This window comes from Netta rufina, assembly GCF_964035555.1.
Source record: "Netta rufina genome assembly, chromosome: 7".
Taxonomy (NCBI): domain Eukaryota; kingdom Metazoa; phylum Chordata; class Aves; order Anseriformes; family Anatidae; genus Netta; species Netta rufina.
This window is the reverse complement of record NC_140130.1, coordinates 35116419-35128109: the sequence shown is the minus strand read 5'-3', so window position 1 is coordinate 35128109 and position 11691 is coordinate 35116419. Positions and strand designations below refer to the sequence as shown.

At 39.8% G+C, this 11691-nt stretch overlaps 1 protein-coding gene across 1 annotated transcript; it reads right to left on the bottom strand.

The window, feature by feature from the left end:
- Positions 1-510: 510 nt before the first annotated feature.
- NPS (neuropeptide S) lies at positions 511-3273 on the bottom strand (the record flags this gene model as incomplete). The annotated part of the gene is made up of 3 exons (XM_084290576.1): positions 511-720; positions 3067-3148; positions 3266-3273. The coding sequence occupies 3 exons, from the start codon at positions 3271-3273 to the stop codon at positions 511-513; spliced, it is 300 nt and encodes a 99-aa protein (XP_084146702.1).
- Between the last annotated feature and the right edge of the window lie 8418 nt (positions 3274-11691).

Here is an 11691-nt window from a genome sequence, read left to right as displayed (position 1 = left end):
CAGATTCTGTCTTTCACCATTGGCCCATCACACCTTTCGGAAATCTGAAATTAAATGTCTTTTAAATGTGCACTAAGGCTGGCGGGGCAGCTGTCTGCAAGAAAATGGGGTTTGGGACAGGGATGCGGGGTGCAGGTGGTGGTAGCAGTGCTGTAGGTGCTGCAGGCAGGCTGCGTGTGCCCTGCTAGGAAAAGCACACGGCTATTTTTGTATTAACCAAGAGCAAGCTGATTAAATCTGTAGCTTTACAAAGAAGGGGAATTAACTGAATGAAAACATTCATTTCCATACAAAACTTTATGATACTGTAACTTTGGAAACAAAGCCCGTTCTGAGCAATTCCATCTGCTCCACTTGGCTTGTGCTCTTTGAAATAAACATCTGTTTACAAGATGAAGACACGGGTACATTTGTTTCTGTTAGCTTTATCAGAGAAAAGCATTAAAATGATTTTAAGCACAAAGTTAAGCATCAAATGCTAAAATCAAGAGTATGGTTTGGAACACTTGCTTATGACTTTGCTCTTCGAAAGGAAGTTTTTTTAATTCCTGATCCAACACCATTGCGAAAGGACCGTTTATTGATAGGCATCTCCAGGTAAGGCTTTAAAAGAGCCAGTTCTTCGCTCCTGCCCACCTTGGCTAAGCAGTTATTCAGCAGGACGAGGCAGTAATCAGATTTTCCATACAGCTGGCAATTCAAATAAAAAGGATTGCTGCTCTGAAGATAAAAAATTAAATGAATAAAAATAATAGATTTACAAAAAAAAAAAAAGAGAGAGAGAGAGAGAAAGAAAAGGAAAGGTAAAATTATGGATTTGTGTAGTTGCCAGGACTTGTTCAGTATAAAAAGCAAAGCAGAAACACAAGAACAATTTATGTTTAGAATGACAAGTTTGAACTGCTATTTACTAAGGTTTGTTGTACTCAAAATCAGATTTTTTTATAGCTTTATAGGAAATGTAACTGATGCATTTCAGATTTAAAATACTGATAGTGTTCAAATTATGTTTACCTTATGAAATGGATTGTTTCCCATGATGTTGACCTGTTGTGACATGCAACACATTTTCCCCAGAGTATCATGCATATTTATTGCCATAAAATGAGATTTTTTTCAGTTAGCAATGTAACAGCATCTTGTTATCACTTGTGTGAAGTCATTTAGTTTAAATGACAGATAAGAGAAAATGAAAAGATCTGTAAAGCAGAAAAAGGAGGTAGGAAGCTCTCTAGTAGTTATGACTAGTTATGGGAGTAGTTAAATTTAATAACGACAACATAGTAATGGGAATTGTAAAACGTCTGGATTAAAATCCATACAGATTTAAGTATGTCCTTTTACTGCACTTTACATTATAAAATATAAACAACATCAAAACTTTAAAAAATTCATACTGCATTTAAAGTAACATTGAATTTAAATTGAAACATTTCCTGACATGTCTACAGTGGTTATAAGCATCCTTCACCATATCATGATTTACAAGCTTGTTCATTAGCTGTTGAAAAGAGAAGTATTCCCTGCCATCCTTTCTAAGCCTCTCCGTACTGTCTTCTTCTCTGGGAAATGGCTGCATGCAAAACCATTGGGTGAACACCTGCCTTCACTGGAATTGACGGTGAAATTGCCATTAGCTTCACTAAAATTAGTTTTAATTCAGTGTGCTAGTGCTTTTATTAACACTGTTAAGTACTTAGATTTTTTCTGTTCTGTGCATATAAAAGGGACATTCTCTATTCTCTCTGCAAGCAAAAGCTTGCTAGAGTCTGGGGCAGATAAATACACACAGGTTAGTAGTCACTAACCACACTATTTTGCCACCAAATCTTTTCTATTTCACCCAGACAGAACTTTCTTTCTAACAGGAAGAAATACTGTCTGCAAGAAACAAAGACACAGAGAAGTTCCCTTCTGAGCTTTTAGCTCCTGCCTCACAACCTGTCCAGGAACTTACACTGCTGAATAAATGACTGCTATTTTGACATGCAAGGTATTCGTTTATATTAAATATTTCAACTCACTTTACCTATTATATCATTGCCGTAAAGAGATCATTAAGAAACGTGGCTAGTCAGATCAAGCTCTGCCTAACTAGCTGTGATCAGAAATGAGAGGTGATTCAGCATTTACAGAAGTAAAACATACAGAGGAAGCAGGAGATGGATAGATAAAATCTAATGGGAACTTCACATCCATAAACTAAACAGCTGCATGAGTAGCCAGTGTTTCTGCCAGAGACAGATCTCCTTAATGAAGTGATAATGATGCAAAACACACCGGAGGAGACCCAGAAACCTGAACCATGACTCCAAGAGCTGATTTTACAGCAGTAAAGAAACAAGGTGTCCAAACAAGACTTTGTCCAAAGCAGGAATATTGGATGTCATTTGAAATAAAATATCTCATTCGACATTGCAAAGTCTGAAATGGTGAATATCTGGTTTGACCATCAGTCTGTCATACTACCTGGTCAAGATCAGAAACGGAGGGAATATTAGTGTTATTTATTTCAAATAACATGCCCACCTTGGTTTTATAGGCTGTTCAGCTTTCTTGAATAATTCAACCAAAGTTGTGTTACTGATTCTATAGAATAATTTTTCATAACTTTATATAAGAATTTCTCCTTTACCTGCATATGCTATTAATAACAATGACTAATATATTTACTGACTTTTAAGCTGCCTTTCAGCAAATGGAATAAATATACATATGCTATTGTACCTATTGGATGTTGACGAAGAATTGAGATGAAATGGAGAAGAGATTATGTTTTTTGCTTTTCAACATATTTCAACTTCAGCAGAAGTTCTCCACTCTCCACATTAAATACACAACAGATTTCTCATATGATTATTTTAGAAATTTGCATATTTTATGAGTAACTAAAGCAAAAATGAGCTATATTGCAGGAAAAATAGATAGTATTTATTCAATAGCCTTGATATAAAAAGCTTCTTTCATTTAGTAAAAAATTAAACCAACCAACCAAACAACAACAACAAAAGATATTTAAAAGAAATGAAATATCCAATCTTCAAATAAGTAGGGAGCACGACTTACCATGGAAGGGACAATTGGGTAACCCGAGCACACAAACATCGTTGAGATCCAAAGGATGAAAAGAAGGTTTAACCTGCATAAACTTCAAAGATAAACTGTGATCAGATATAATTTAAAACAAAATCAAGCTCTGTACATACATTTAAACACACAAACACTACATTTTTTCCAAATACAAAGTAAATGGCTATATTTTTACCTGATCATTTTTTGCTCAGGAGTGCGTATGTATATACATGCAGTTATTCTAACAAATTCCTCACATATCCTTTCAGCGCTTTCTTAGATGACCATTTTATACCAGAGTTCAGGAGTGAAAATGTCATCAAAGCTGATTTTATTATGACTAATTGGTCCTTGTTTGGCCTTTTCTTCTTGTTAAATGGGAAAATGGCAAGAACACACATTCAGCTGCCATTATGAAACTACCAATTGATTTCATTTAAAGTGTTCCATGAAAATGTCTTTCAAGTGGGTTTACTGTTAAGTCTGTATCATCTTAGCAAATATGGTCAAAGGTCTAAAGATCTCCAAAATATATTTCAAGATTTTTTACTGCTTCCAATACATCATATTAAGACCTTGTAAAGCCTGGCTACAAGGGAAAAATAGCAAAAGTGCACTTAAATAGAAATATTCTTCAAAGAATGTTGTTATAATCAGAGCAGCTACAATACTTAGCACAATAAATTGCATCAATATAGCTTTTTTTTTTTTTTACATACTTATTTTTAGCTTTTAATTTTCAACTGTTTAGCAATTTAAAACTGTTTCACTTAGAACTAAAGTTCTTTGGATATTAATTTCTTCTCTTGCATACAGACATATATTAGACTGTACTGAGTTTAAAGCCTTAAAGTCTTCTGTAGGATTAAAAAATTCCATTAATCTCCATCAATCGAGCAAATGTTTAGTGTCTAAGAGCATTGTTTGTTACTGCAATATTAGGAATAGCACAGCTTTTTACAGGATCCCATGGTTTATTTATACAGGGTGCTGGAAAAGCAGTAAGAGTCCCACAAATTCTCTGAATGTTAATCTGCATAGGTGAGGGAATGCTGAAAAAATAATATATATATATATATATATATTTTTTTTTTTTCCCTTTGAATGAAAATGCTAGAGATCTTTTTTGTTGACAGTCACCCAGTGTTAGAGACATACTCGCCAGTGACTCAGCAGCATTGAATGTTGTGTTTCTTTCGGTGTTTACACTGAAAAATCAATGTACAAGGGCTCCAGATGGGAACTCTGTGAGAGTCTTCAGGGAGACCTGAGCTTTTATAAATTATGGCAACTTTACCTGGAACATTCAGTCTCCTGATGTAGCTGCATTTAATTCTAGGAAGTACAAAGCAGTAAGGTCTTCAGATAAAGCTGGAAGAAATGTAGTGGCATTTAAGAGGTTTTAATACTGCTTACAGAAAAAAAAAAAAAAAAAAAAAAAGTCATAATTTGATCTGAGGTTGTGGTTGAATATATTTTCATTCTCACTGCATATGGAGGTGTTGATCGTGCCACTGGTTTGCATAATCCAATGATTCTTACATTTTTAAAAGTACATGTTTATCATTGCTGGTAAAGTGTTTCAGGACTTATTACAGAAATGTAAAATGAAATTAGCCTGATTTAAACACCACAGTAAGCAAGCCATAAAGAGAACATTTGACTATTTGCATATTCAGTATGTGTTCTCTTATTCAGAGAGAAAATCCTTTTGTTTGAATTGGACTTCCAGTCCCAACTCTTACAGGACCTCCAACTCCAACCGATAAGAGGATTAGCCCATGTTTCTGCTGCAAAGAAAAGCAGCTCTTCATGTTGGATTCTGCTTGAGAAAAGTTTAGCATCCCCTTTCATTGTATCCGCATTTAGTTTAACTCCATTTTAATACAAAATTAACCTTCCCACAACATTTGTGGAAGAGAAGGACAAGAATAACCTTGTGATTAAAGTTTAAAATTTCTAGGTTCAACATGGAATTGTACCTCAGACTCTTTGGGAAACCTTTGGAGCATTATTAGCTTTTAAAATTTGTTTTATTATTTTATTTATTTATTTTTTAAAATCATGAGTTCTTTGAGTTCCTGGTACCTGGTCTGTACCTCCTACGCCAACCTTTGTTACATCTCTATGTTTTGGGCCTTATTTCTAGCTCACAAGCTTTGGACATGAGATGTGCCCCGAGCCTGTTCCTGTGGGTTCCTTCAGCGTGAGAAGATGGCAAGCAGATAACTGAGCAGCTCCCAGAGGACATCAAGGAGATGGGCACCACCACCACCGTAGTCTATGTGGTCCTGGACAGCAGGCAGTGCTGTGGGCCATGGAGCACAGAAGCAGGTTACTGAAACCTCAAACAATATGAGAAGACAGTTCTTGTGTGACTTTCTGAAAGAAGGAGAAAAACCCATCAAATATGCTCATTAAGGTTGTCTCGCACAGAAGTGGCAAAGGGAAAGATGCTCACATGGTAGCGAATTTCCATTGCAAAATTAATCACCTCTGGCCTGGGAACCAGGAAGAAATCTATAGTTAATCTGAGGGTTTAAAGGTATTTCATTCATGCTCATGTGATAAATGCTCACAATAAGATCTTTTTTAGCAAAATTCTCCAGATTGCTTTCTGTTACTGATTCTGCTTAAAAGCCAGGAAAGTCTCCTGAGACAGACTCCTGTCCTTAGGACCTGACTCTAAGAGGGGACAGGGAAGTAACATTTGTTTTTTCCCCCCCAAAAATAAAAGAGCTGATTACGGATTTTCAAAGGCTCTGACCAGCTGGGTAACCACAAACTTCTTTCACAAGAGGCAGATGGAGATTTCAGCTGTGTGAGCACGAGTCATTGAGAAGTTATCAACCCAGCACCGGGCTTGAGGGATGTGTCTGCTCCTGAGATGCACACAGTGGTGGCGTTATCTGGACAGAGTGAGGAGTCAAGACCTCACACATGCATCTAGCTTTGAGTTTATCTAGATATTTGGGATGCAATTTAATGCACCACAGCTGTGATTTGCATGCATGAAGCATATGTGGAAATTTAGATGCGTTCTCGATATTCCCACTTCAGGTTTCGATGAATCAGGTTTAACAGAGCAAGTGGCAATTGACATTTCTGTCTTCCGCTTTGCCTGCAGAGCACCCAGTCTGAGGCCCTACCCCTCAGGTAAGGTTCACTGATAGATATCATAGGTCACATGAATCATTAAGAAACATACTAAAAATTTCCAGCATCCATAAAATTTGCATTTTCTGAGCACAAATTAGCAGCAATATCTTCTACTTCCCTGCAAAGCCAACAACAATCACGTCTATCTTCCTACTTGATCTACTAAAAAACAGTGTATTGCATCTCTGTGTTGCTCTCCTTTTGTTTCTGTATGGAAAACATATGAAACCCAACACAAAGCTTGTGGGTAAGCCCACTGTGCTTATACAACTTAATAAGGTCAACAGATCTATAAGCTTTAGAAACTGATACTTGTCTCCTCCATCACAGCAGTAAATCTAAAGCATTTAAACTGGCATCGCATGCCTTTGCTAAGGGATCAAAATAATAAAAATGAAAGAATACACCAAAGACTGTCTGCATGGCCCATTAATATAACCCCAAACATCGTAAAACCATAGTAGGACAGCAGTCTGAGTAAGGGCAGGGTGATAAATCTTCTTGTTCCCCCAGTGAAAGCACAGCCTGGCTTTGTTTGGGAAAAGCTGCTTGGAAATTTTACTCCAAGCTCAAAGTTTTCCTTGCTTTCAAGAATATTGAGAAACCAAAGAGCCAGGCCGGTTTGCTTTGAGATCATAGCAAGGTGCAAAATGGAAATTAATCATACTCACAGGCTATAAATCTGTTTCTGACTCGGTGATAATAGAAAATCCCAGCAAGACATAAAGACAGAGGAAAAACAGAATTCAGGAGGCGTGTTTATTCCTTTGGCTGTTATTGCTGTGTTCTCACCATCGCTATGCCTCTCACAAGGGGACACCACCAAACCCATCGCCTGTACCACCGAGCAGGTCTTGTCCGCAGAGGAGATAAAAAGTTTCCACAGACCACACTCGGGTGTTTCTGCGCAGTTCCCTGCCGTGACTGTCCCTAACCCTTCACACCCGGCTGTGCTCCAGAAGGAGCCTGTCCCAGGCTGGTGGGTTATGGGGCTGAGGCCAGGGGGATGGAAAGGGACCCGGATCCTGAATTACTGTGAGCAGGGCTAACAACAGCAGTGCACAGATGTCGGTGCCTCGGCATGTGGAAGGTGGGGGACTGTGCTGCAGGCTGCAGGGCAAAGTCACCACAGCCCGAGCTTCTTATGAACAGTGACGTTCCCATGCTGACCCATGGTACAGCAGCCCCTGCCTAACAGATGCATGACTGCTCTTTAAAACCAAATTTTCCATGCGATTCCACTCAGACTAAGCCTACGTTAGCAGTGGGTAAGGCTCCAGCAATGCACCTTCTGACACATAGTGGGTTTTTTTTCCATGTGAAAAAGAAAATCAAAAAGGCATTAAAGAAAGGATCAGCACCGGCACTCCCACTCCTCAACAGCGCTTTGGTCTGCTCGCTTTGCACAGACAGATGCTCAGGAGGTAAGCAGAGAGCAAGCGGTGGGAGACTACTCAAGAAGCATGTTGGAAAATTTACAGGCATGGAAATAACAGGCACCTCAGGTCCCTCTGGCCACACGATTTCGGAGCATTCTGCATCACCAGAGCTGTGCATGCCTCTGTCACAGCAAAAGGGATAAAGCTGAAGCCTGATCCCCCATGCCAGAAGTAGAAATGATCTGTAAAGTCACATTTTCAATCCCACCTCAGACAGGAACTCTTGGCTGCGTCATAGTCACCATCCTCAGTATTTTAAAGTCTAAATCATCATCTATATTTATATTCCTTTTCCTGGTTACAGTTGAAATACACAGAGATGATGTGGGCAGAGACAGCATGAGTTTCCTTACCCGGCTCTGACAGTCCCCCTGCCCAGCACGGGGCAGAGCTGCCAATGACATCAAATTGCCGTGATGCTAAACCTGAGCCTGCAATGCCAAACGTCATCGCCTCCCAGAGACGGCAGCACACAGCACCTTGTGAGCGCTCTCCCAAATGCACAAATGTCCCCTTCCCATCTGCTGACGCTGCCACCTTCACACTCTTTATGGGAAATGATAAGAAATGCATGGCAGAAAAATATTTCCGATTTACAGATGATCTTGCATTTTTTGTCAGATACCTTAGCATGCCTTCAGAAAAAGAATCTGCATGAAGTGCAACAACACAGAAAGCAAGCTCTCACTGTTCTGTATGCACCATCACCAAATGTTTAAGTCATTTGATAATTTATCTGGAGGGAAAAAAAAAAAAAAAAAAAAAAAAAAAAGCACAGCAGACAAAACTTGCTCAACCCATTAAGGAGAGACTCAGCAACTGAAAACTGGCAGTAATTAGCATTTTTGCTGTGCTTATTTGTGCATGCCAATGTAATTTATGCATTCGGAAATTTCTCAAATAGATCCTGCAGGAAGTTGCTGCCTAAGAAAAGATGTCAGTGCTGAGCTAAAACGACACCTGTCAAACCCGAAACCCAATTTCTGTTCAGATGCAACAAAGATCTCGATGATCTGAGAAAGTATGAATAGTTGTTGAAGTAGAAGCAAGAATGAGAAAAAGGCCTAGAAAGACCAGAAAAAGGCAACTTTTTTTTGGCAGCACTGAGAAGAAAAGGCTGTAGGAAGCTCTGATGTGATTTAAGAAGAGATCAAACTTTAAAGGGATCAAACTTTAGAGGAGTCAAGGAAAGCTACTATAAATAGTATAAATAGTTCTGAATAGGGAAAAGGAGTTAGGTGGCTTTGAAGGCCATAATTTTTTTATATATCTTATTGCACTCAGATATTCCAATCATTTTTTCTTATTTATTATTACTATTATTATTATTATTATTATTATTATTATTATTATTATTATAAATGCTAAGATGCCAAAAGAACATTTTGGCTCAAGCAAACTTTTTACATATTTTAGTCCACAGAATATCAACACAAAACCATTTGTTCTGCTCTCTAAATCCTTTGGATGCCATGCAAATGAGCAGCATGTCACTTGGGAATGGAAAGCAGGGAATGACATAGGGCAAAAGTTGGTCATCGTACTGCAATTAACCCAGTGTAACAATTACAGTTGGGAGCCAAGAAGTGGGACACAAACCTGCAGGGCTGACACAGCTGCCAGGTCAGGGAGCCCAGAGGATGCCAAAAAGCTCACCAGGACTCTCACTGTCTCCTGGCTGGACAGGAAGGGCTGAACTGCTCACACCTGGGCAGGTTTTACACAACCCAGAGGGACCTTTAGGATGGAAAACAGGTCAGCTGGATGCAAAACTTCTGTCAGTGGTCTTTTTTCCTCTACAAACAGTCCTGGTCTCCTCTATTTTGGCACAGAATTATAAGAAAATTTCCATAGTGTGACTCAGGAGTGGCTCCTTTCCTTCTGAACAGGCAATATTTGTGATTGAGAAGTCTCAGCTGCTCCTCAGATTAGCTCTTGATATTTGTGGAGAAGGGTGGGAAGCTAGTTTAAAGCCAGTATATGAGACCTAAAATACCTTTAGGGAATAAGTGGCGGTGTTTGGAACAGCAGTAGGACATGAGACACACCTTTTCTCAAAAACTCACAGCATTCTCCATATGTTTTTTTATGCTCTTCTTACTCTGCTATTTTCTTCCTACTTGTCTGCACTATTTTCCTTCTACTTCTCTGTGCCACCAAAATAAACAAGTGCATTATGGCCTCTTTGGGGGAACCGTCCTTTTCTGCAAAAGCCTTTTGATAGGAATGGTCTGCTCCGTAATGATCTACTAAACAGAAAGCAAACAGGCGCTAGAGCAAGCTTCATATTGTGAACACACTGCACTTTCAGAATTGCTGGTAGGAAAATAAAACTCAACTACTCTTGCTCAAGCAAGGCAGCACCCAGGGGAAGGAGGGGAGAACATTAAAAACTGGCAGCTTGGGGCCTCCCAGGCATCAGTACTGCTTGGTACCTCCACGACTGACAGCAAGGAGCTTCACTGCTTGCAAAACACCAGCCCTGGATCATCTCTTGGTGACTATTGTTCCTTACAAAGGTCCTCAAGTAGGGCAGAGCTGTAATGTAGTTGCCGTAATGTTGTTGGTCCCAAGCTGAAGTGTTTTGTTGGAACATAAGCTGCCAAGGAGCCTGGTTGCCCCTTGTGTTCTCCCCCTCTTATAAATGGCTTTTGAAAATATCACATGCCAAAAGACAGAAGTTTCAATTTTCTTGCTGAAAACCTGTGGCAGCTGATTGGATTTTTTGTGCTCTGTGCAAGCCTTTCTCCATGCTTAATAATGATTTAGCACATGACTCCACAACTCCTCAAGAAGTCAATTCTGCCTCCTTTATTCTTCCACCACTTGCATTAGTACCTAATCTATCAGCCTCATCTGTCTTGCTGTCTTCACCTTGTGAATTCCCCTTTTAACATCAGGGTCTTCAGGTCTGCTTCTGCTAACCACAGCTGCTAACTTTAGAGGCAATCAACTGCTACTTCTTAATCAAGCGTAAACACAAAATCCAACATTTGGAAAGGAAATACAACCTCGCCCTCCAGGGAACTGTAAAGGCCACAAATGATGAGGATCAGGATTGTTCTCTATGGAGAAGACATTGCATATTATCTAACTACTCACTGCAGGAGAAGTGTTGAAGGCAGGGCATGAAAAGGACATCTCAATTCAGCATGATTCTATATTGACTGTCAGAAGCAACCAGGTAGCCCACAAAAAAACCCTGTGACTCTTTTCCTTCCAAAGGGTCTGCCTGCTGACAGCCACTTTCATTTGAGCTGTAGAAGTTCATGCTTTTAAGTCCAATTCCCATCACACAAGTACAATGAAAAAAATTTTCCAATGGACTTCAGTATTGTGCTTTTCAATAAAGACTGAACAAGTCCTAACCATGAGGAGTGAAGATATGCAGGGCATAATTTTCAAGGGGATTTAAAGCCTCTTTTTAACAGCAGGAAGCTACTGGCAGCTAAAGGACTCAGCCACACAGCAGGAAGGAGCAAGCCTGGATTAACATTTTGTGGAAGTACCATGTGCATTACCCACCCGGTCCTGACCTCTGGATAACCACGTGAGCATGGCAGGATGGCCGAGAGACCATCTCAGCAGGGTTTATGGGCAAAGAGACAGCGCCCAGGGGATGAGGTGCTGCTTCTGTTGGTGCTGCATTGAGCCCTGTTCCACCAGCACAGGGCTCCAGCCACCATGTGGACCTGCCCTCCTTCACCACTTCATGAGATCTGAGGTGCTCCACACTTGTACGACAAGTTATGAACAAGGGATGAAGAAAGAGAAGCTCATGTAGTTCCCATTCTCTTTACCGCAGCAGGAACAGCAGGACTACATTACATATAAGAGATCCCTTGAAACTCAAATAACCCTACAGTTCTCTGCCTTGCCAAACTTCATAACATCAGCATCATCTAAGCCAACAGGACAGGAGCTAAAAATACTGCGATTCAACTCTTTGCAAGGTTCTGATATAAGGGCAGAGTCTCTTAACACGTGCTCTTTGGAAGTGTTGAAGCTTCTGGCCTTAGGG